Source organism: Enhydra lutris, unplaced genomic scaffold (genome assembly GCF_002288905.1).
Source record: "Enhydra lutris kenyoni isolate GAN:26980312 unplaced genomic scaffold, ASM228890v2 scaffoldscaffold40, whole genome shotgun sequence".
Classification (NCBI taxonomy): Eukaryota; Metazoa; Chordata; class Mammalia; order Carnivora; family Mustelidae; genus Enhydra; species Enhydra lutris.
Window position 1 is genome coordinate 482,273 of NW_019154124.1, and position 23,238 is coordinate 505,510.

Genomic DNA, 23,238 nt, shown 5'->3' on the forward strand with positions numbered 1-23,238 from the left:
TAGTTCTTGGTGCTATAGTAAATGGAATCGATTCTCTAATTTCCCTTTCTGTATTTTCATTGTTAGTGTATAAGAAAGCCACTGATTTCTGTACATTGACTTTGTATCCTGCCACGTTGCTGAATTGTTGTATGAGTTCTAGTAGTTTGGGGGTGGAGTCTTTTGGGTTTTCCATATAAAGAATCATGTCATCTGCGAAGAGAGAGAGTTTGACTTCTTCATTGCCAATTTGGATACCTTTTAAATCTCTTTGTTGTCTGATTGCTGTTGCTAGGACTTCTAATACTATGTTGAACAAGAGTGGTGAGAGTGGGCATCCTTGTGTTCTCTGATCTCAACAGGAAGGCTGCAAGCTTTTTCCCATTGAGGATGATATTTGCTGTGGGTCTTTCATAGATAGATTTTATGAAGTTCAGGAATGTTCCCTCTATCCCTATACTTTGAAGCATTTTAATCAGGAATGGATGCTGGATTTTGTCAAATGCTTTTTCTGCATCAATTGAGAGGACCATTGCACTACTGGGTATTTATCCCAAAGATACAGATGTAGTGAAAAGAAGGGCCATCCATACCCCAATGTTTATAGCAGCAATGGCCACGGTTGCCAAACTGTGGAAAGAACCAAGATGCCCTTCAACGGATGAATGGATAAGGAAGATGTGGTCCATATACACTATGGAGTATTATGCCTCCATCAGAAAGGATGAATACCCAACTTTTGTAGCAACATGGATGGGACTGGAAGAGATTATGCTGAGTGAAATAAGTCAAGCAGAGAGAGTCAGTTATCATATGGTTTCACTTATTTGTGGAGCATAACAAATAGCATGGAGGACAAGGGGAGATGGAGAGGAGAAGGGAGTTGAGGGAAATTGGAGGGGGAAGTGAACCATGAGAGACTATGGACTCTGAAAAACAATCTGAGGGTTTTGAAGCGGCAGGGGATGGGAGGTTGGGGGAACCAGGTGGTGAGTATTGGAGAGGGCATGGATTGCATGGAGCACTGGGTATGGTGCAAAAACAATGAATACTGTTACGCTGAAAATAAATTAAAAAAAAAAAGAATTTTCTTCTACTCTAGTGTGACAGCAATTTTACTTTTTTAATTTTGAGGCCAGGAGACTTCTGGCCCAGCAAGGACTTCCGGGATTGCACAACATTGAGCTTGCCTAGGAGAGTCTGCTCTCAGAGCTGCTCCTGGGGCAGCCTCCTGCCCCTGGCACATACGGTCCCTGAGCAAAGGACAGTCACCCTGAATCCCTGCCCTTCCTCAGCTCCCAGCTTCTATGGTGACACTTATTGTCTGTATTTTTCGATCATAGCCATTCTAATAGGAGTGAGGTGCCATATTATTGTCAGTTGGTTTGCCTTTCCAAGAATTGCAGATAAACAACATATAATTTTGTAATTTATGTCCCAAATATTGTATAACACTGTGCTTCTTTTCCATTAACTCTGGCAACCCTATGTGAGGCAGACTTTTGACTTTATAGGAACAGAAATCCTGTCAAACTGACTTGCTATGTATGTACACACATACACTTCGAGGAGAGCCAAAGTGGACCAACATACCTGACCTCAATTTCTTTTAATACAGCAAGTTCAATGATTACCAAATTCACTCACCTTTTAAACGAGTCCTTGGTGAAGAATGTCTAAAAGCCTGTCATTCTCTGTTGTCTGACAATACTCATGTGTGCCTCATGGGTTTTATTATTCTCATGGTTACAAAATAGAGTTTAATGTTTGAAAGGGTCCTGGCCCCGTGCCTGACAGGGGGTGGGTGTTCTGCATGTAGTGACTGAGTTTGAAATGCCAGGTCCACATGACGAGAGGTGCACACAGCAGAGAGGAGGGGGTGGGGGTTCTAATCCCACCTCAGCTGCTCACAGTTCTGTCATATTGAGTCACTTGCATTTTGGCAGCTGTTTTCTCATCTTTAAAGATGAGGAACGATGAGGGTTCTGGAAGGAAGGCTTTCCTTTTGTTGGGGAAAGACCTTCCTCTGCCCTTTGGTCCTTCTACCTAGACTTAAAATCAAAGTGATATGAGACAGATTAACAGGAGAAAATCAAATTTGATAGGCAGGCATGTGAGAAGTCCACAAAGACACAAGAATTCTGAAGACAATGAGGCAACAGGAAGCTTTTAAGAGCTAAAGAGAGGGGCAGGGTCTGAGGACACAAAGGGGCCAGGAGCGGGGGAGTGAGAGGAGGTGTTTGGAAGAACAAGATTGCCCAGTTATGCAGATGATTCCTTAGATGAAGGGGAGTCTTTGTTAGTAGCTGTCTTGCTGCCACAGGCTCTCCTTTCCAGGGTAAATATCTGCTGTTTCGGGAGAGGCGGAAGCTTTTCCTGCATCTGCTGGGTTTTGATTATTTTAATTCAGAACAGTCTTCATGCTGAGTGGCCCATCAGGGGCAGCCTGTCCTGGGTCCCCTACACTGTCCATCTTCTGTGATTCCATAGCAAAGTGTGATTCCCCAGCATGCTACTTATGACTTGGTTTTAAACATGGGGTTACTTGTCTAACAAAGAGAAATTATTTTTAACCGTTTCTTCAACACAGTGTTATAAAGGTTTAACTTGAAAATAAAAGAAAGAATATTTTATGCACAGTCTTCTCATCAAAATGTATCAGTGACTTTCCTGGTTTGAATTTTCGAGCTTTGTCCTTCCCACTAAGAGTTAACATTGCATGCACAACCAATTTATTCCCGTGACTAAGGGAGGAAGTCAAACTAGATTAGATCTCACATTCTCCCGTGGTCAGAAGGGAGCTGTCCCAGGTCAGACGAAGCACAGGAGCCTCTCAGAGTTTCAGTGAAAGTTCGAACTTCAGCACCTGGCTCTTTGCACAGGGTCTGCCTGAGTCCACACCTGCTCTGACCCCCGTCTCTCCACTGGGGCTGAGGTCAGGGGGCATCAGAGCAGTTTCCTTCATGGCAGCAGCGGGATGACCTGGGGGGACAGCAAGTGTTGCTCCCTCAAGAGTCACCTGATTTCTCTCTTCCTGGAGACCATAGGGTCTTGTTCAGGACCCTCCACTCTCTACATGAGTGTGGGGTGAAGTCTTGGCAACCCTTTGTGTCTGGCCCAGAAGGTTTCCCTTATTTTTTAAAATATGTGCATCTTTTAACAAATATGACCTTTCAGCACCACTTACACAAGAGCACAGATGTACCACAGCAAGAAGAGAAGTAGATGAACACAATTGTCACCTTTTCAAATGCGTTTCCAGGCCCAGGATGGATCCATTCCTCCCTGGGGCAAACGGAAACTTAGGTAACTTCCCTGTCCCTGTAAATGCTGCCCTTGACCAAAAACACAGTATATCCCAACTAGGCAGGCACCAAACACCAGGAATCTCTAATAATTCTCTTGTTCTAAGTAAGATCAGATATGGAACCCCAGCCAATCAGTCTAAGCCAAATAGTCTCTCCTTAGTCTCTGACTGACTTGCTATTCCTCCCTGTTTCCCCTTTACTGCTTCTAAGTCTCTATAAAACTCCCTCTTGCCCAAGTTCCCTGGGGGAAAGTGTCCCCTGCTTGTGAGAAACTGAACTCCCCAATCCATGGACTGTTCTCCTTTGAGTAAAGGGCACCACACCCTACAGACTGAATTGTTTCACTTTCGTCACCTGACACACAGAAGAGAGTATTTGGCTGGAGGTTTGACACAGACTTCATTACACACTAAGTCTGGTCATGGCCAAAAGGTGTTTGAATAAAAACAGTAATTGAGAGAAATAGAGTTTTGAATGCTGAAAATTTATTTTCATGAAACAATAGATGGTTGAGGATTATCCCCCCAAAAGTAAGACTTACATATTGGTAGAAATCTAGAAAAATAGAAAGAAAAGAGGTCACCCAATTTCTCACCACACATATTGCTCACCTTCTATTTTCAGATTCCGTCCACCTTTCATTTTCCTGTGCAGATGTCACCCCCATTGTCACTCTCTTTTCCACTTAAGACTTCAGCACAGCTGCCCTAGACACCTGCCGAGGGTCTGAATGATGGCCCTGGATTATTCTTTAAGCAGAGTATCCTAGTCAACTCCTCACCAGCTCAGCATAACCTCAAGGCCTGCATTTTGGGATCCTTGAGCCTTGAATCTTGGTAGGAGCTCAGCGTGTGTGCGTCTCAGTGTTTACAAACAGAAGGATCTCAGGAGCTGGGTCTGGTAGTGGGTGTGAAGGGCCCAAACCTCCTGCCACAGCCAAGTCCCCTTCCTGGCCATTTCCACTGCCCTCTCCCTCCAGGTTGATAGGCTATCATTAGCATAACTGATGATCACTGCAATACCCATGAGGCCCTTGTATACTGTCACAACTAAAAGGGAATGTTCATTTCAGTTGAAGGTCAATGCTACCTTGACTGAATTGAATCTTCATTTTAGATGCATTTCTCAGCTGACACTTCCTGAGGCCCTGCCCTTACTATTTCTGAGAATCTGACCCTGGAACTGCAGGACCTGGTCCCACCTGCCCCCTGGTCTGCACTAGCCCCTGGATCAATGCAGTCCTCTTCCTCTGAACCCCCCCACCCCTGATTTTATAAAATTGTAATATTTCCTGAAATTCTACACTATGAGGACCCCAGAAATCATCTACTTCAACCAGCCCAGTTTTGATGTAAAACAATCCCCAATATTTCTTGAGCATTTTCTCTATATCTGGGGCAGGCTACCTGTTTGTTCACATTCCCTGCTTACTCTGCACGCAACCTAATGTGGTCCCTTTGACATATGAGGAAAAGGAAGAGAATAGATTGCCCAAGACTAGCCAGCTATTATGTTTATGTTAGGGCATTTGCATCTTCTGAGGAGATTTCTGGGAGAAATACTCCAGTACTAGCTCAGGGGACCTGTTGCCTCTTCAGCAGGCATCTTTGTTCTGGGCTTGTCCCTGCCTCCCAAGCAGCCTGCACACCCATTGCTCTATCAGTACTGAGTGGCCATTTGAGGCTTGAGATTTACTGAGGTTTATTGAGGTTTATTCCCAGTGAGACCTGCCTCACATCCCCACCTAATTCCCTGTAGGCATGCAGCCTTGGAAGAGTTACTTAAAATACGAGCCAGGCTATTCCCGTTCTAATATAATTCCCATTCTAATATAGCAATATTTATTCCCCAGGGTTGTTTTCAGGATTTGATCAAATAATTAGTGCAGTGCCCAGGTGTACTGCTCTTCAATCAAGGATTTCTATTATCACTGGTGCTCTCAATGCACCAAGATTCCTCAGTGTTTCTCAGCAGCCTGACCACTGATGGTCTGTCAGCACTGCCCTCCTTGTGGTTAGACCTGTCCCAGCCCTCTGGCCCCACCCTCACTGCAGCCTCTCTCTCACCAGTTACCTGTAGGCCCCTCAGGGAATCAGATGCTCGGCCCTGACAGAGGTTGCCCTCTGCCACCTCCCAGGCAGTCTCCTCCCAGCAGGAGCAGCTGCAAGGTCCCCCTGGGCTTTTCTCTCCGTGGTGGGAAGGAGAATCATGCTGGGTCCACTTGCCATCTTTTGTGCCCTCCTGTTTTCCGGTAGGTGCTGACTCCCTCCCTGGTGCAGGATGGGTGAGACACCATCAGCCTCCTGCCACCACCTCACCACTGTCCCCATTGCAGGTGGCCACGCAGAGATGAGGCTGGAGCAGGCAGCTGTAGTCGTGGTATGTGAGAGCACCTCAGCTACCCTGTCTTGCACAGCCAACACCAAGGTCAACTACATCCACTGCTACTGCCTCCAGGAGGGAAAGTCCCTCCAGAGGATCCTCCATCTGACCATGGACCAATCTGTCATCCACTGGGATTTGGTTGAGAAAGCAGAAAAAGTCACCGCCATAGGGATCAAGGATGGTTATAGCTGTACCCTGTTAGTGTTGAAGCTGGAGAAGAGTGACAAGGGCATGTACTACTGTGCTTTCTGGGAATACCACAGCCCTGTGCTCTGACCAGGTGCCTGAGCAAAAAGGTCTCTGTCTCCCAAGGCACTCCATGCCTGGCAACTTCCACTGGCTCTGGGTCACGGGTTGCTCTGGGGTCAGCCCTCAGCACCCTGCACTCCCCTAGCGCTCCCTCCATTGGTCCACTGCATAGAACCCTGGAGGGCAAGGAGCCCCTGGTGTGTAGGCTGGCACAGACCCAAGGAGCTGTCCATCTGGAAGGACTTCTCTGAAGATCGTCCAGTGCAGCATTTCTGAGGCATTTGGAGGAGAATCTGTGCTGCTCAATGCAGGAGCCACTAGCCACTAGCCATATGTGGCTCCCGAGCTTTTGAAATGTAGCTAGTTCACTAGTCCAAGCTGAGAGGGGCTGCTTGTGTGACATACAAACCATTTTGTCGAAGACTACAAAAAGAAGATTAAATATCTCATTAATGATCTCTATAATGAGTGCATGCTTGAAATGACTTCGGATATTTTGGATTACTAAATGAAAATGGTTTTAAAGTGAATTTTACTTCCTTTTTACCTTTTTTAATGTAACAGCCATACAATATTTATTTTTGGCTCCGATTGCTGACCCTCATTTATTTACATTAAATAGCACCCCAGTACACCGGCAACTGAAAAATCTGACTATGCCCTGAAGAATGTGCAAATAAAATGTGGTGCAAATAATGTCAAGGGTGACAGAATCTTTGGAGATTTACCACAAAATGGTTGAAACTGAGGTTGGACGTCACCTCTTGATTCCAGTTTCTAAGTTGCTGTCCCGCCCACTGCTTTTTACTTTGCAGTGGAGACTCAGTGAGCAGAAGCACAGCGAACAGTAGGGCTAACTTCTCAGCACCCCCATGTGCTGGCATGCCTGGTGCTCAACTCCTGTGGGGGGACATGATCCTCAGGCAGCATGATGCACCAACCCTGTGTGAGACCCGGGGCCCTCAGGCTTCCAATTCTCCTTGCATGTGACTCCATATGGAATTTGGGGGCCAGATTCCCCTGACTTCTGTTCTCTCATCTGTAAAACGAGGACATTTCATGGTTAAGATTACATGACTGGTTTCTGTATAAAGCAAAATTACACAAATAAGATATTATTATATTCACTACCTTCTCTGTCAACTGATTCAAAAGACAAAAGAAAGAAAGAAAGAAGAAAGAGAAAGAAAGAAAGAAAGAAAGAAAGAAAGAAAGAAAGAAAGAAAGAAAACAAAACTGGTATTACTTATCCTCTAGCCCCAAACAGGAAAACACCTGCTGTTGTATGTAGGGGAGAAGAAAAATCTCTCTGAGGAGGCCCAAGCTGAATTAAACCCATTTTCAATTGAAATTTCAAAGTCTACGTACAGGTTAGTTGCATTGCTAAACATGATGCTTGAAAGTCTACATGATCTCAAGGAAATTGGTCTTAGGGTTCACTAACTCCTCATCTACCCCCCTGAGCTTCTGTTTTTTGTAGTGGGAGATTTTTAATTTAGACATGCTTTGTTTTGAAAGACCCCAACTAACACCCTGACCTTGTACTGAAGGCCTGGGTCGAGACTAACATCTCCAGCGTGTTCAGGAAGGGGAGGGTGTGGAGGGGCAGAAAGTTATGTTCACTCTGTTTTGGGGGGTCTTCCTTCATCTGTCTCCCCCATTTCCTATTACAACCAAACCTCTTCCTCTTGTTGCATCTTCTCAGTGCCTGACTCCACAGACAAATATCTCTGAGACCCGATATTACCACTTAGTTACAGAGAAATTTGCTAAGTATGAAGACTCTTTCATGAGACATCATTCCAAATCAGCTAAAATCCAAGTTGCCAACATGATTATGTAGTGTCTTTGAGTTACACATAACTAAAAGGACAGTGGCCTTGTGCCTGGAGCAAACAACCCTGTGGTGGGGTGGAAGCAAGTCCAACTTTAGAGACATTTACTGCTCCTGCCCTTCTCCTTGTGGCTAAGGTGAGCTTCACCAAGGACACTCTGGTCACACACAGCAAAGGCAAACCAGGCAAAGGCCAGTCAGCCCTCCTGCCCTAAGTAAACTTTTGCTAATTAAAGGGTCGTTTAAATATCTGACACTGAAAGCTTCTTATTAGAGTATAAGGCACTGAGTACAGTGGTGACTCCATTAATATCTGTTGAAGTGAAATTGATATTTTGACTATTAGAGAGGGGCTCACATTACCCCATGGGTGGGGGATTCTGCATAGATGGATGCTTGAAATATCCTGATAATTTGGGCTCAACTCATTTATTTCATTCCTGAGGTGGGTGAGACATAAGGTGTTTGAATAATTTGGCCAACGTTTTGTTATCATATTAAAGCTGATTAAGAACACCTAAAATATCAAGATTTCATAGTTACATTACCCATTATCAAGTGACCATGCATAGTAGTACTCTATAAAAATTGATGTCTGTTACCTCAGAGTCACTTTGTGAAAATCACAGTTCTAAAAATGGCCTGGCACATCCAGAATTTCATGTTGACACTTTGGTGCTGGGTGCTCTTTATGTTCAGGTTCAGGGATGTGGCCTGGGGCAAGGAAAGGGCACAATTTCAGAGAGGTCACCTCTAAACTTGGGGTGAGCATAGTTTTTTCTATGTCCCTTCCACATTTCCTGAATTGTCATATAAAAACCTTGTATTGCTTTTGAATTTTGCTTTAAAATTTATTTTAAAAAGAATTCACATGACCCTTGGCCTCAGTCCCTCGGTGGTGGTGGATTTTATATGTGTGTGTGTGTGTGTATATATTTTTTTTAAATTTTATTTTATTTTTTCAGTGTTCCAAGATTCATGGTTTATGTACCACACCCAGTGGTGTATTATATAGTCATGGTCAAGATTAAGTCTCCAGACCTTCCTGGCAAGAGGAAGGAGGAGCTACTTAAAGGTCAGGAGAACTGGAAGGAGGAGCTGTCCAGCTAGGCCTCAATACAGTGCCAGGAGGCGCTGCTGCCAAGGACAGAGTTGTTCACAAATGCATCACCTGTGTCCTCACCATCACCAACCAGACCAGAAAGAAAACATCAGGAAATTCTACAAGGGTAAGAAGTACAAGCCCAAGATATGGATCTACAGCCCAAGAAGACATGGACCTGGCTGCCGGCTGAACAAGCAGGCAGAGAACCTGAGGACCAAGAAGCAGCTGTGGAAGGGATGGAGGTCCTGGCGGCCGAAGGAGCAGTCAAGCCCTGAGGACCGGCGTCCATGAAACACAGGCAAACTGGAAAAAAAAAAAAAAAAATCATTCACTACATTCTTTTTTTTTTTTTTTTTTTGTAGGGACTAACACACCCTTTTAATATGTTTTTAAATATTTTTAAGGTTTAAAAAGTGTTTAAAGTTTGTAGTTCCTAGTAGGAAAACATTATCTGAATGAATACCCTAATGGCAAACCATTGTAGAATGTTTCAGTTGCATGGGGAACAGAGGGGTAGGGATTCTCTTCACAGCACCCCAGCTTTCTTCATGAGAAGGTCGGAGGTACACTGGTTTGTATTATTGCGACATCCATTAGGTGATCGAAGTTGCTTTTCCTTCAGCAAGGGCTTTATTTGTCAGAAGGGCATTATGCTTGACCTCCAAATTTGGCTGACAATTTAATGATGACATTCATAACCTTTGGGTTGCTCTGATATTTTGACATATTCGCTGGGTTTTGGGCCACATCCTGGAAGGCCACCATAACTTCTGGATCCTGCATGGCTGCAAGAACTTCCGGATCACTAAGAATTTCATTGAGCCCAGGCATTCCTGCCATTCCAGGCATCCCCCTTGCCATTCCAGGCATTCCTCCAGGAAAATTACCAGGCATTCCCCCAGGAAAGCCACCTGGGAAAGAGCCATAGTGAGCTCCTGATTGTCGTCTGGCTTCTTCCTCCCTCTGGGCTCTCTCATGTTCTTCCCGAGCCTTCTTAACCCTTTCTATTCTTTCTTTGATCTCTCGCTCTTCATATTTTCGCTCATATTTTCTCCGATGTTTAGCAATTTTCTGGGCCCTTGGTTGAAATTCTTTCAGCATTGCACTAGCATCTTCATCATAATCCAGTTTACAAGCAAGGGCAAGATCATGTGCTGCTTCTTCCCAATGACCCAGAAGTCTATGTGCTTTCCCGTGCCGCTTACAAGGCAGAGCTGAATCAGGATTTATTTCAATAGCTCTGTCACAGTCTCGAATGGCAGCATTTGGCTTCTGTACTTTGATGAAGACACTGGCTCTCTTGGCATACAGAATGGCCAAGCGAGGATTTAGTTTGATGGCATCTGTGAACAAGTCAATGGCTTTCTGTAGTTCACCATCATTTAGGGCATCAATGGCAGCCACTTTTTTATCATTTGCCTGATCCATCATTTCCTCGGTTATCTCTACATTTTCATCTCCCATTTCTTGAGGGGCGTCAGTATCTGGTTCAATCACACCTTCATTGTCAATTTCTAGATCACTCTCCTCACTTGATGGTTCATCTGTCTTTATGTTTTCCTCCGCCTTCTTACTATCTGGTTTTTCTTCCTTGGTACTGTCTTCTGATTTAGTTTTATGAGTGGCAGGTGGTATTTTACCCCCCATGCTCTCCACCCACTCCCGCAGGAAATGCATTTCCTCGGTGTGCAGAACGCTCGGATCCTGCTTACACATTTTCACGAAAGCCCGAAGCTCGCTCACTTTGTGGGGGTCCATGGTCCAGAGGCAGTGGCAGGCGGCAGGCGCGGCTGAGGTTGCGACCCGATTCCAGGCGCGGGTACTAGCTCAGCGTGATCGAGTGGAACGGGTCATTCACTACATTCTTAATACTAAAAATCACTGCATATTTTTGAGCACTTAGGCACAACATGTCAGATTTGATGGTCAGGAAGGCCTGTAATTGGCTCTGTCCTGATCACTTTTCTCCCCTTTCCTCAAACAACCTTGGCTTCTTTTACAAATTTTCTCTCCTGATTCCCATTGACTCTCCGCCACGTTAGAGACAAGGTTCACCCTTGAGAGAGCTCAGAGTAGCTTCTGGGAAGTGTCTTTTCCTCTGTGTAGGACAGACATCAGGTACTACAGAGAGGATCACAAATATTCAGGCTTCTTATTCACACTGTAATATAACGTTCTTGCTTTCTTTAAGTCTCTTTTCTCCACATGAAGGTGCAGGAATGAGATCCTCTCAAGCAGAATGGCAGGCAGTTTTCATGCAACCATAATTTCTTTAGCAAAGTTGTTTGGCATTTTCATTGCCTGAACACATGACCTCCTAATTTCAAGGAATGTTGCTAGAAAATCATTTTCACATCATCTTCACTTGGAGATTGAGAAAAGATAAAATTTCAATTAGTATTCCATTGTATATATATCTACTACATCTTCTTTATCCATTCATCTGTTGATGGACATTGGGGAGGTGAATGCCGTGAAGTGTGTAAGCCTGACGATTCACAGACCTATACCCCTAGGGCTAATACATTATATGTTAATTTTAAAAATTAAAAAAAAAAAGAATCGCTACTAGATTAACCAATACACAAAGCCTGCCACAGACTTTTCTTAAAACTCATAAAAAATATATAAGGTAACTAGAAATACAGTTTAATAAAATACATGCAAAAATGTAATGGAGAAATTAATAATTTATCCAAAGATATAAAAGAAGACTTAAAAACCTGGAGAGCTATATTTAGGAATAGAAAGAATCAGTAACAATAGCAATTATCATCTCTTAAAGTATAAATTAATGGAATTCTAACAAAATCACAATTTTTGTAGAAATTCAAAGGTTATCATAAATTTTACCAACTTTAGTTATATCTGGTCACCTGTAGAGACAGATGTAAAGAGAAAGGGGTTGAAAATGTGTCTTTGTTTATATCTATAATATTTCATTTATTTAAAAAGAGAACTACTTTTGAACATTTAGCATTAAGTGAGAAATAAATCTGTATTGTGTTAAAAAAAAATTTCAATTAGGACTCTGTGTGTCCCCTTCTTTGGGGACACAGATTTCTCTCCAAAGTACATTTTCTTTCATTCCTGAGGTGGGTGAAACACAATAAGTGTGAATAACTTGACCAACATGGATTCTAAGGGGCAGAATTCTCTGAAATTTTCTGGGTTTTTTTGTTTGTTTGTTTGTTTTAACCAAGAGTCATCACGCCATGTTTTTTCACCATGCTCTCTGCACCCTGAGGCTAACCCCTATGGATTCCACTAATGAGCATCTTTGCTTTGATTTCTATTGACTATTAGCCAATTGAAACTGAAGTTCAAAGAACCATCCCCATGTCACCTGACATAAATATTGCCTCTTGGGCATTAGATTTAGCCTGTGGATCCAGGGACTGGGAAGAAAAGAAACAAATTCCTCTAGGGGGTAACTGGTGTGAAAGGAAATGGCCACTCCCACTTGCACCTCTTGGTTCCTGAGCATAAACCTCTGGCTTTGGGGTAGATGGCACCATGTGTTGGACCTAGAAAGGTTTCAGCCAACCCAAAGTCACTTGTCATAGAGGGAACACTGAGCTTACTCTGCTCTCATTTCCCAGTCTCCCACTGATGCTCCCACTGACCTCTTCCAACAACAACCAGAAGATAAGGAAGACCATAGGTGCAGTCCATGAGGGTTTGTCTAGTAATGCCCAAGGCAAAGTAAAGAGAGGTGGACAGTCCATCTGCAGCAGCAAAACGAAGAAATCAAGCAGATGGTCAGATAAGTGGTTATGCTTGTCCACAGATTAGTAACACAATTTGGGGAAATAGGGGAAAGATTATATCTAAATTGATTCATTTCACTTTCCACAAAGCCACCAAGGTCCCATTTCTAACAGAACAGGATATGCCCTGTTCCTTCTGTAACAAAACAGGAAGCAGGACAAGTGTTGAGAGATTATTGTTAATTCTATGCTTTTCTATTTGATGAACTTAGAAAAGAGCAAGTAGATTATTTGTAATGCTTTTGTTCTTTGGTTAAATAATGGATTCTCTGGTATTTGTTGACTTGTTAAGTAAATCATCAACGCCTAAGTCAAATAAATGACATAAAAGATATATAAATGATCATAGTGTTTTATGAACCAATATTATGATAAATCCAATTTTGTGTTCTTGATGTTCTTTAATACAATAAACAAGTATATAACAGTGAAATAATCCCAACTCTTATTAAATAATTGAGACTACAGAAATACCTGCCACTTCCATAATGTCAACAAAACTCAGCCTCTCACATTAGTTATAATTGATTTATCCTTTCTGACCTTCCTCAATCTACTTTCCTGCTATCTGTGAGTCAAATTTTAATTGTTTCAGTCACAAGTCGATCATTTCTAGCTACTATAGTTCTGTTGCCTTTATTTTTCAACTTCTAAATTGAGGTTACAAAATAATTAACAAAAATCTGCAGTTATATTCTGAAAATGGTAGAATTAGAATTTGCAGTTCGTGGGTCAACAAATTTCTTTGAGTTTACTCCTTTTCTTTGCTCAGCCAAATCAAAACAAAGAATTAAGTAGTTTCTGTGTATAGCGGTAAATGTGCTGACAGGCTTTCAGGGAGCTGAGTTCCATATGAAAATGAGAAATATAATGTAATATTCTCATAAGAACATAATGAAAGCTATTGCTAATTGAGTATTCCTTATCTACTAGACACTATATTAAGTACTCCATATACTCTCTGTTACATAATCCTAATAACAATACTTCGAGATAGCCATAGAAGGTGTAGATAAGACACAGTTAGGGGTCCACTCTGATGAGGATTCCTCACAGGAGCCCATTGGTTGATGTTTGAAAGACAAAACAGCAGCCCTGGCTAAAATGGTCAAGTTATGCTCCCTTCCTCTACAGCATGCCAGGAGGACCTAGCATGGGGAGAGGGGCAATAGATGTCAGACCCTGAAATCTTATTGCATTTACATAATTGAGGACACTGAGTGTTAGATAGCCAATAAATCGTGCTGATAACATACAAAATTGGATTTAAAAGCAGTGGGGGCCTTTAACCATGGGAAATAAACTGACGGCTGTTGGGGGTGGTGAGAGGACAGACTAATTAGGAAGGCACTTGTGATGAGCACTGGGTGGTATATGCAACTGAGGAATCACTAAATTCTACCCCTGAAACTAATAATACATTTTATGTTAACTAAATTGATTTAAATTAATATATTTTTTTAAAAGCAGTAAAGAAATAAGTTTGATTTTCAGCTCCACCATTTACTACCTGAGAAGCCTTACATTACATCGTCATGCCTCTGGAAATCACTGCCTGCCTCAAAAATATCATCATTTAGATAAAATGAGCTAAAGGATATGTATGTTTTGGAATTGTAAATACCGTATTAAAGATTTATGGTTTTATTTTAACATCTTTCATTTGTTCCAATAAGATCTACAACATGAATTATTATTTAATGATAACCAATATCTAAGGAGCTCTCACCAAAGGGAAGGCACTGTGCTTGACACAGTAGGGAAATTTAACAATGACAAAACATATGGCTGATGTAGACATATGAAATTTGGTGAAATTTAGCACAGTTTTTATGAAAGTAACAGAGTCAAGCAAGGCAGAACTTATCTGTTAACAAAGCGACAGAGTCATTTGCTGTTATGCTCACCCAGATGAGGGAGAGAAATCACCAAGGACAGAGAACATACTAAGGAATATTAGTGATGTGGCTCATGAGTGAATAGAACTCTTGTGTGCTGCATGTTTAATGGTAGCTTCATTTTGTCCCAGTCTTGGCTGGCTGGGGCTCAAGCTCAAGATAATATTAGGGTGTGCTTGTATCCTACAAGAAGAAGCCTAGACTACTAATTCTCAATTGGGGGCATTCCCCCCTCCGATATCCTCCAGAGGATATTGGCGGTAGCTGAAAACATTTCTGGTCATCACAAATGGTTGGGGCGCTGTAGATATCTCATGAGTAGAGGCCAGGACTGCTGCTAAACATCCGACTGGGCACAAGAGAGCCCCACCCCCATGTCAAACAAATATTGAGGCCAATATGTCAATAATATTGAGGTTGAGAAACCCTGGCCTAGCTACCTTAAGAAATGGACAAAATTGATAACTCCCAACTTTTAGATCCTGAGCTACATCCAGCCCAGATACAAGGAGAGCCTAAATCCTTGAGGACATTGATTGCATGGAGACCTTCTCTAAAAAGCACAGTTGGAAGTGTCATGGCAACCATTATTTTTTTCCACTGAGGTGGTGGAGAGACATCTCTTCCACTTCCACACCAAACAAGGGGACTTCGAGGCTCTGGGGCTAAAACATATTCAGAGACAACGTCTGTATAAAAAGTCCCCTCTGTCTTGCGGTTTAGATGGAAAAAGAGGCCAGTGATGACTCTCACCTAAAAAGTCAAAAGATGATGTCAGGTCATAGCAGACTTGGTAACTTGGGCCAACTTTCCTACTGAAATCAACTAAATAATCTTAATAAAATATAATCTTCCTAAGAATTATCCTAGGGGTAACTTTCACCTTAGTAAATGGACTGCTGATTACTTATTTGGTATCAGATAGATATGGGTAAAACTGACCATTGGAACAGTCTCAGAAATGAATGATCTGGGCACTGGGCTCTGAACCACCCATTTCCACTGTTAACACCTGTCACAGGTGCCTTTTTCCTCTTCCTGTTCCAGGCTCCACGTCTATTCCTCATCCTTCTTCTTGAGCATAAAGCCTGAGCAGACAGGATGTTATGGCTACAAATATTCATTTGCTCTTCCCTCTTGGAATGTGAATTTGTTCCCCTACTTCTTCGATTGGTTGAGGGATTTTTAAAAAATTAATGTTTTATTCCTTGACAACTTTGGCTTTTGTTAGAAATGCTATTCTTTTGTTTATAGTTGCATGTGCACAGATATATCTGAAGCAATTGAAAACATTTATTTCAATAGGAGAAATGACATTTTCATTGCAGAGTGTCCAGATTTAATTCTTCATATACACATGTACCAACAAGCGCCAAATCAGGTTTTTGTGGATCAGATAATTCTTTGGAAAAAAACCCTTGTTCAATATTAGTTACAGACAAATATAACCCTGAGGCACATAAAATTCTGTATGTTCTTCTTTGGTCTTTAAAATAAAATATGCAGAAGAGGGAGAGAACATGATGACCTATTATAAAGACCCCTAGACCTACAGTAGTATTATAGCCAAGTTAATAAGCACACATACCCCACATACTCCCCAACACTGAACAATACTGGTCCCAAGCCCAGACCTCAGCCCTGACTGGGCATCACACTCAGACTGCACTACTTCCTGAGCCTCTCTGGTCAGTGCCTCAGTATCAGAAGAAAGAAGAAAGGGAGTCTGATGGCTATCAGTTGTACCCCCACAGATGTCACTAACCATGTCACTCAAATGTCTGGTATTGACTTGGGTTCCTACTTAGAGACTGTGTATGTTGAAACTGTCTGATTATCTCAGAGAGAAGCAAGACACAGTATTTCTTTTTTTTTAATTTTTATTTATTTATTTTTAATTTCTTTTCAGTGTTCCAGAATTGTTTATGCACCACACGCAGTGCTCCATGCAATACATACCCTCCTTAATACCCACCACCAGGCTCACCCAACCCCCCACCCCATCCCCTCCAAAACCCTCAGTTTGTTTCTCAGAGTGCACAGTCTCTCATGGTTCATCTTCCCATCCAATTTCCCCCAACTCAATTCTCCTTTCCATCTCTTCATGTCCTCCATGTTATTCCTTATGCTCCACAAATAAGCAAAACCATATGACATTTGAGTGTCTCTGCTTGACTTACTTCACTCAGCATATTCTCTTCCAGTCCCGTCCATGCTGATACAAAAGTTAGGTATTCATCCTTTCTGATGGAGGCATAATACTCCATAGTATAAATGGACCATATTTTTATCCATTCATCCTTTGATAGGCATCTTGGTTCTTTCCACAGTTTGGCAACTGTGGCCGTTGCTACTATGACCACCGGGGTACAAATGGCCCTTCTTTTCACTACATCTGTATCAAGGAGCAGTATTCCATTCCCCACAGACTTTCAGCAATTGTGAAAACTCAAGCTGAAGGTGCTGGCAATGCACAAAATGGAATTGATTACCATTTAGCTCCATTGGCTGCCAGATAATTAGCTAAATGTTGTGTCTGTCCAGGAAATCATGCGTTCATCATAAAAATTTGTAAATAAACTTATTTGGAAGAAAGAATTGATGCTTAGAGAGGAAGAGATATGTTTCTAAATACATAGTCCATGCTTTTTTTTTGATTGCACTATTAAGTCACTTTGAATTCCCTTAGTGTTTGTTAACTTTACAAGAATATATTCTGGCATTTGCCGATAAACACAGGTGGTCCCACTCCTGCTGCCCAGCCCAGCAGAGCCTGGTCAGCAAAGAATGACCAGTCACTCAAGAAGCCAGGGCAAAAGGGTCACAGCAGGCAGACATCTGAAAGAGTTCCTGTCTGCCCCAAGACTCTACCTGCTAGTGGAGAGAAAGGGATAAGGAAAATCATGTATCTTCTCTGTATTGTGATCTTGCTTTAGCAGAATATATCATAGATCAACAAGGAGAGTGGTCAAAACCTTGTACATGGACTAAAGGGCAGAAAAGGAAGGGGCAGAAAGGGAGGGAGAAAGAGAATGCAATGTGGAGTCCAACATGAGGAATGGATCTCACAATTCTTGAGATCATGACCTGAGCCGAAATCAAGAGTCAGACGCTAACCTAATGAGCCACCCAGGCACCCCACAATTAAAATATTATTCAACAAAGTCATTTTTCCATTTTTCAGTAATAATAAAAATATAACTTGAAAATATAAAAACCACATATTATTGCCAGGCAGAGAATGTATATTATGTTCATTATCATTTTTAGAGTGATAACATAATTAAATTCCTGAAAAATATTAGCAACTGCCCCCGCAGAACAATGTATTACTTAAAATATAACCCTCGGGATATTTTACTAGTTACCAAGCACATTTAGATACAGCCTTAAGAAAAACAGATACTGAAACAGGCCTCTGGGGGAGAGGACGATATATGGCCTTGAAGCTGAGCAGCTGGGGATGCCCGGCTCGCTCAGGCGGAACATTTTTCCGTTATCTCCCCTTTCCCCCCCCCCGGAGAGCACCCGTGGCTACTTAGATAAGTCCTTTGAATGTGCTTGTTCAACTATAAACTTTATACTACTTGTACAGACATACTCTGCCCTCCTTCTTGTTTATCTACAAGGCATATGACTAACGTTTGACCTTCATCGACTCTTCTGTTGGTTACTGTTTCTATCTAATAAAAGCAAGACTGTGGAGTTGCTCGGGGCAGCCGTCTTTTCGACTGTTGTCCCCTGCTCCCAATCTCTTGCAGCTGACTTCTTTGTGCCTAATTCTTCCCCCATTTGCTGACTGGAAGTGGCAATATTTATTGCAGCAATTATAGATATAGAAACTCAGATATGAAATAATTAAATAACTCAGCTACCATCCAAAGGAGTAAGTAGTATAGGAGGGTACTTATTTTCATAGGTCATTAAAAACATACACAGTGACATTTTAAGGATCTGATAAATTTTCAAAACATGAATGGGTTTCAAAACTAAATGGGTTAAGTGGTGAAGAAGGGTGTTTAATTAACTCTGGCACTTAAAAATAATCTGCTCATAGATAATTTAAAGAATTCCAATATTTCTTACAATAATAAGTTAACCAAATAAAGAAAATATGAGGCCAAATACGCAAATGCACATTTTTATATAAAATTCCAAGCACTTTTTTTCTATTTGTAAATATATAAAAAAAATTCAAAGCAACACTAAATGATAGGTGTCTGGTATTGTTATTTTCATATCTCATTTTTCTCATATTTTCTTCAAGGAACAACTCTTACTTATATGTGTTCTTATATTTACAGGCTCTGTGTCTTTGCATAAGTCACTTCTCCTTTCCACTGTCCTCTTTTGTGAAGTGGAGATTAATCATAATAGCTATCACATGGGGCTACAGAGAGGATTAAATAAAATAGTACAAGAAAATGTTTTAAAACAATATTTGACAAATTGCAAGTCCACAACAAATATTAGATGTATATTAGTTATAAAGCTTATTATTAGATATGAAATACAACACTTCTTTGAAAATGATCATGCCTGTGACATCATGCTTATGAGACAGTTGCAAAGCTCAGGGCAAGTAGAAGTTGATTTCCAGAGATTGCTCTGACCCCTGTATTCCCAGCAATTGCAGCCTAGTCCCTTCTTGGAAGTACCTAAATTGCAAATAAAATTTAATTTCTTTGAGTCCTAATCTGCCTGGTGACATCTCAATTAACTTTAGAAAACACAAAATACTCTGGTGCTTATGTACATATTCAGTAATGTCAATGAGATATTTCAGTGTCTGGTTGTTGTTTTGCTGTGCTGTGTTATAAAGAGTAAAGGTCAGATATCCTATTTGAGTCTTGAATCAACTACAAATTAGACAGACAGACATAGGGGCTGAACCCAGCAGGCATGTCCTTACTTTTCTACAGTACAGGATTCCAGGGGAGATGGCTAAGTGGGTGTGAGAATTATCCTATCCTGGGCTAGATGGATGCATTCACACCAGGAATTTCTTTCCAGATTGAGAGCCTTCTTACCCCATCTGCCCAGCACTCACAGGGAACAGGAAACCCCAGACCTGCTCAGATCTGTGGCTGATCATGCACAACCCCAGGGAACTATCTAGGTCACCACTTCTTCTGAGAAACCTGAACCAGCTCCACCCTCCAGCCACTGACCTGACAAGTCCTGCTAAAAGGGACCTCACTTCTTACCTTGTCACTGGGGAGCCAGCCAGGCCAACGAGATGCCACTGCTAGAAGCTCTCATCTTCTCATCCCTCTTGGCCTGTGAGTTGTCCCCCAGTCACTTCAGTCAATAGAGGAGACTGAAGAAATTGTTTCCATGTAATTTGTTCATGGGAATTTCTCTTTTCGGTTGCAGTTGGCCTTGGGCAGGCGACATTGGAGCAACATGAAATATCAGTTTCCAGAGCAAGAGATAAGAGTGCCCACATATCATGCAACGTGTCTGCTAAGGACTTCAACAGTGAAACCATATACTGGTACTGGCAGAAACCAGATCAGGAGATAGAATATCTAACAGATGTCATAACAAACCGTGTTCAAGTTCCCTTAGACGGGAAGAACAACAAATTTGAGGCAAGTAAAAACACTCATACTTCCACTTCAACATTGAAAATAAATTTCCTAGAGAAAGAAGATGAGGCCGTGTACTACTGTGGCAGCTGGAATTGGATCCACAGCATCACAGTTGCCAAGAGAAGCTGTGCAAGAACCTCTTCAGGTCTGACCCACCCACATCCTTCTCAATATGGGCAACCGCAGAGGCTGCACAGCTGGGTGCCCATCCTGAGTCTTGCCCTCTGCAGTATTTCCTGAACTTTATATGAAGACATCATAGATTCTGCTCAGACAGTGAGCCCCATGTGATATCAACAATTATGGTCCAAATTATAGCAATCTGACACGATTTCCCACTAAATTCAACTGTCTGGAAACTATGAAAATACAGCGTGGATGGGTCAGAAAAAAAATCCATTTGTCTGTTATTTCACTGTGGAGAGAGGGAAGTCTAGTATCTGAATGGTTCAGAATGAAGACAGAAAGGGGTACACATTTAACATAAATATTTCTGGTTATTATTACTTACTGATGTTATTCATGGACATTACAGTTCTTTAGTGGTGCAATAATCTGTCAGATGTAAAAATTGTATGTCTTTTATTAGTGTCTGAGGCCATCCCGAAGGAATCCAGTGACCATTAAATCTCAAGGAAAACAATCAGCTATTTTGGGTATAGGAGAGACCAATGTATAAATCCTGTATCCTAGAAGTAGAAGTGGCACATCACTCCAGGTTCAGCAATCAGTGCTGGGCAAAAACCAGCACTGCCCCATTGGAAGAGGCCCCTGAGCACATCAGGCATCTCCAGCATGGGGGATATGCCTCTAACTTTGCTCTCCAGGGTTCTACAAAGAAACCAAAGATGCTGAATAAGGATCAGATGGTTAAAAAGAAGGATAATACACACTCCCTACATCTCAAAAGAAAGGTAATGTCCCTCACAAATTAATAAAATAAAAGATAATTATTGAGAATTGAGTTTTGTGATTAGTAACTGGTTGGCTATGAGTTTTCAAAAATAGGGAAACAGTGTAATGTGTGAAAATGTAAAAGTCCCCTCCCATCACTCAAGAGTCCACTTTCAAAGGATGAGGAAAACCTTTACTTCACAGAAAATTTGTTGCCTTTGGTAACATGGATATCTGATCACAGAATTGCTATACCTGCGGTTTACCTCTAGTTCCTGAGATCATGACATTCTCTTTCTAAGAATCAGGTGGTGTTATCAAATGCAGAGACACTATGGAAGCAGAATGAATTACTCCCACAGCAGAGTCAGCCCCTTTCCACAGGCGAACTCGGGATCTTGTGTCCCACACCCTGTCATCACGATTCCTGACTGGGGTGGGTCCCAGCAGGAGGAATCTGAGGGCCTGGGTCTCAACAGGGCCTCACCTGTCCTCTAAGGTATCTATAGAAACAAAGTAAGAAGACCCCTGAATGGAACATAGAGCAAGAAAACATGAACCCTTTCCAGGGAGGAGTAAATGAAAGAGGGATTAAGGTTTTCACAGTATGTGCTAAATACTTTACACAGATTATTTGATTAAACCAATAGAGCAGTACAGAACTGCATTGAAGTGGGCACATGGGGACTCATCTCAGGAGATGCAGCTACCCTGACTTTTCAACACACAACAACGGGGAAACACTACAGTGATGAACAGGAGGGAAGAGGGCTCCTTACCTATGAGGTTTTGAAGTGTCAAAGTACTATGGAGCCCTTAAAAACAAGTTTTTTGACCAATTATAACTAAACAAGCATAATCACCACATATTAGCAAGGAAAATGTCAAATACAGAAATGGTTTACATATAGTAAACTCTCCAAGGCATAAAAAGAACAAATGCAAAGGAATTCTTTAAAGAGTGGATGTTCCTGGAAGGATAGGTGTTTTTAATTCTTCTTGGTACATGTACAGATTTTGTACATTTTATCAAAAAGCTTCTGTTATGTATACATAACAGCCAAAATTTATTGATTTATACATTTAATAATGAGATTGTTCACGTAACAATATAGACTAAATCTATACCTATAAGAGATACTTAATATTATTATACACTTACCATTTTCTGTGGAATAATATTATATTATTACACTGTATCCCCCAGGGCGGGAGGGGGGAGGGACTGAAACACTACAATTAATCATAATGGTTACCACGGAACAGGAACTCAGCAAACTGTGTCTATACCTAGCAGCCCCCAGTTTTGTAAATAAAGTTTTACTGAAGCATAACTTTGTCCATATGTTTACAAATTATCTATAGCTGCTTTTGTACTACAATGGCAGAATTGAGTAGTTGCAACAGAGACTCACAAAGCCTAAAATGTTACCATTTAGCCCTCTACAGAAAACATTTGCCAGTCACCACTCTATGATACACTGAGAGTATATCATAGAGTGACATTGATTGTTATTTTAGGTTTTCCTATTTCTCAGTGTTTCTTCAATGACCCTTTACTACATATCCACCTTTCCCATATTGGCTGTCTTACTCTGGATAAATTGCATAATGTATCTCTGATTCACTTTCCTTATTTTAAAATGGAATATGTATTAACTTTAAGGAGGTGTCAGGAAGAGTAATGTCAATAATACATATAAAGCTCTTACAAGTGCTTGGAGCATGTCTAATGCTCACCATATTGAGACATTGCATTGCTTATATGGGTTATTATGGCATATTTGAAAATGAAATTATTTAGATCTGTATTCCAAGTCCTTGATACTCAAAGTTTCATTCATGGACCAGCAACATCCACTTCACCTAGGATCTTGTTACAAAGGCAGAAAATCAAACCTCAACTAGTGCTACTGAGTGTTAATCTCATTTTGCAAGTTTCCCACAAAGAAAGGCAGGCAGGGAGAAGGGGTCCCGCCTTGAGAGGAAACCACCTGTGAGAGGATTTTTCACACCTGGAAGGAGCCCTCCACCCTTTCCCACGTGAACAACTACTGAATAGGTAGATGAGTTTGTGAACAAAAAACCTGATTGGGGGGAGGAGTCAAGATGGCGGAGAAGTAGCAGGCTGAGACTACTTCAGGTAGCGGGAGATCAGCTAGATAGCTTATCTAAAGATTGCAAACACCTACAAATCCAACGGGAGATCGAAGAGAAGAAGA

At 41.6% G+C, this 23,238-nt stretch overlaps 1 pseudogene and 1 gene segment (V, D, J or C); one reads left to right on the plus strand and one right to left on the minus strand.

The window, feature by feature from the left end:
• Positions 1–9,208: 9,208 nt before the first annotated feature.
• Positions 9,209–10,690, minus strand: LOC111155321 (annotated as a pseudogene). Its single transcript, XR_002641132.1, has one exon. The product of XR_002641132.1 is annotated as a hsc70-interacting protein pseudogene (transcript).
• Positions 10,691–19,767: 9,077 nt separating this feature from the next.
• The window catches only part of LOC111155234, a 36,527-nt gene continuing 33,056 nt past the window's right edge, over positions 19,768–23,238 (plus strand). The window contains 2 exon segments of the C gene segment in view: positions 19,768–19,810; positions 19,905–20,210. Coding sequence covers positions 19,768–19,810; positions 19,905–20,210 — 349 coding nt within the window.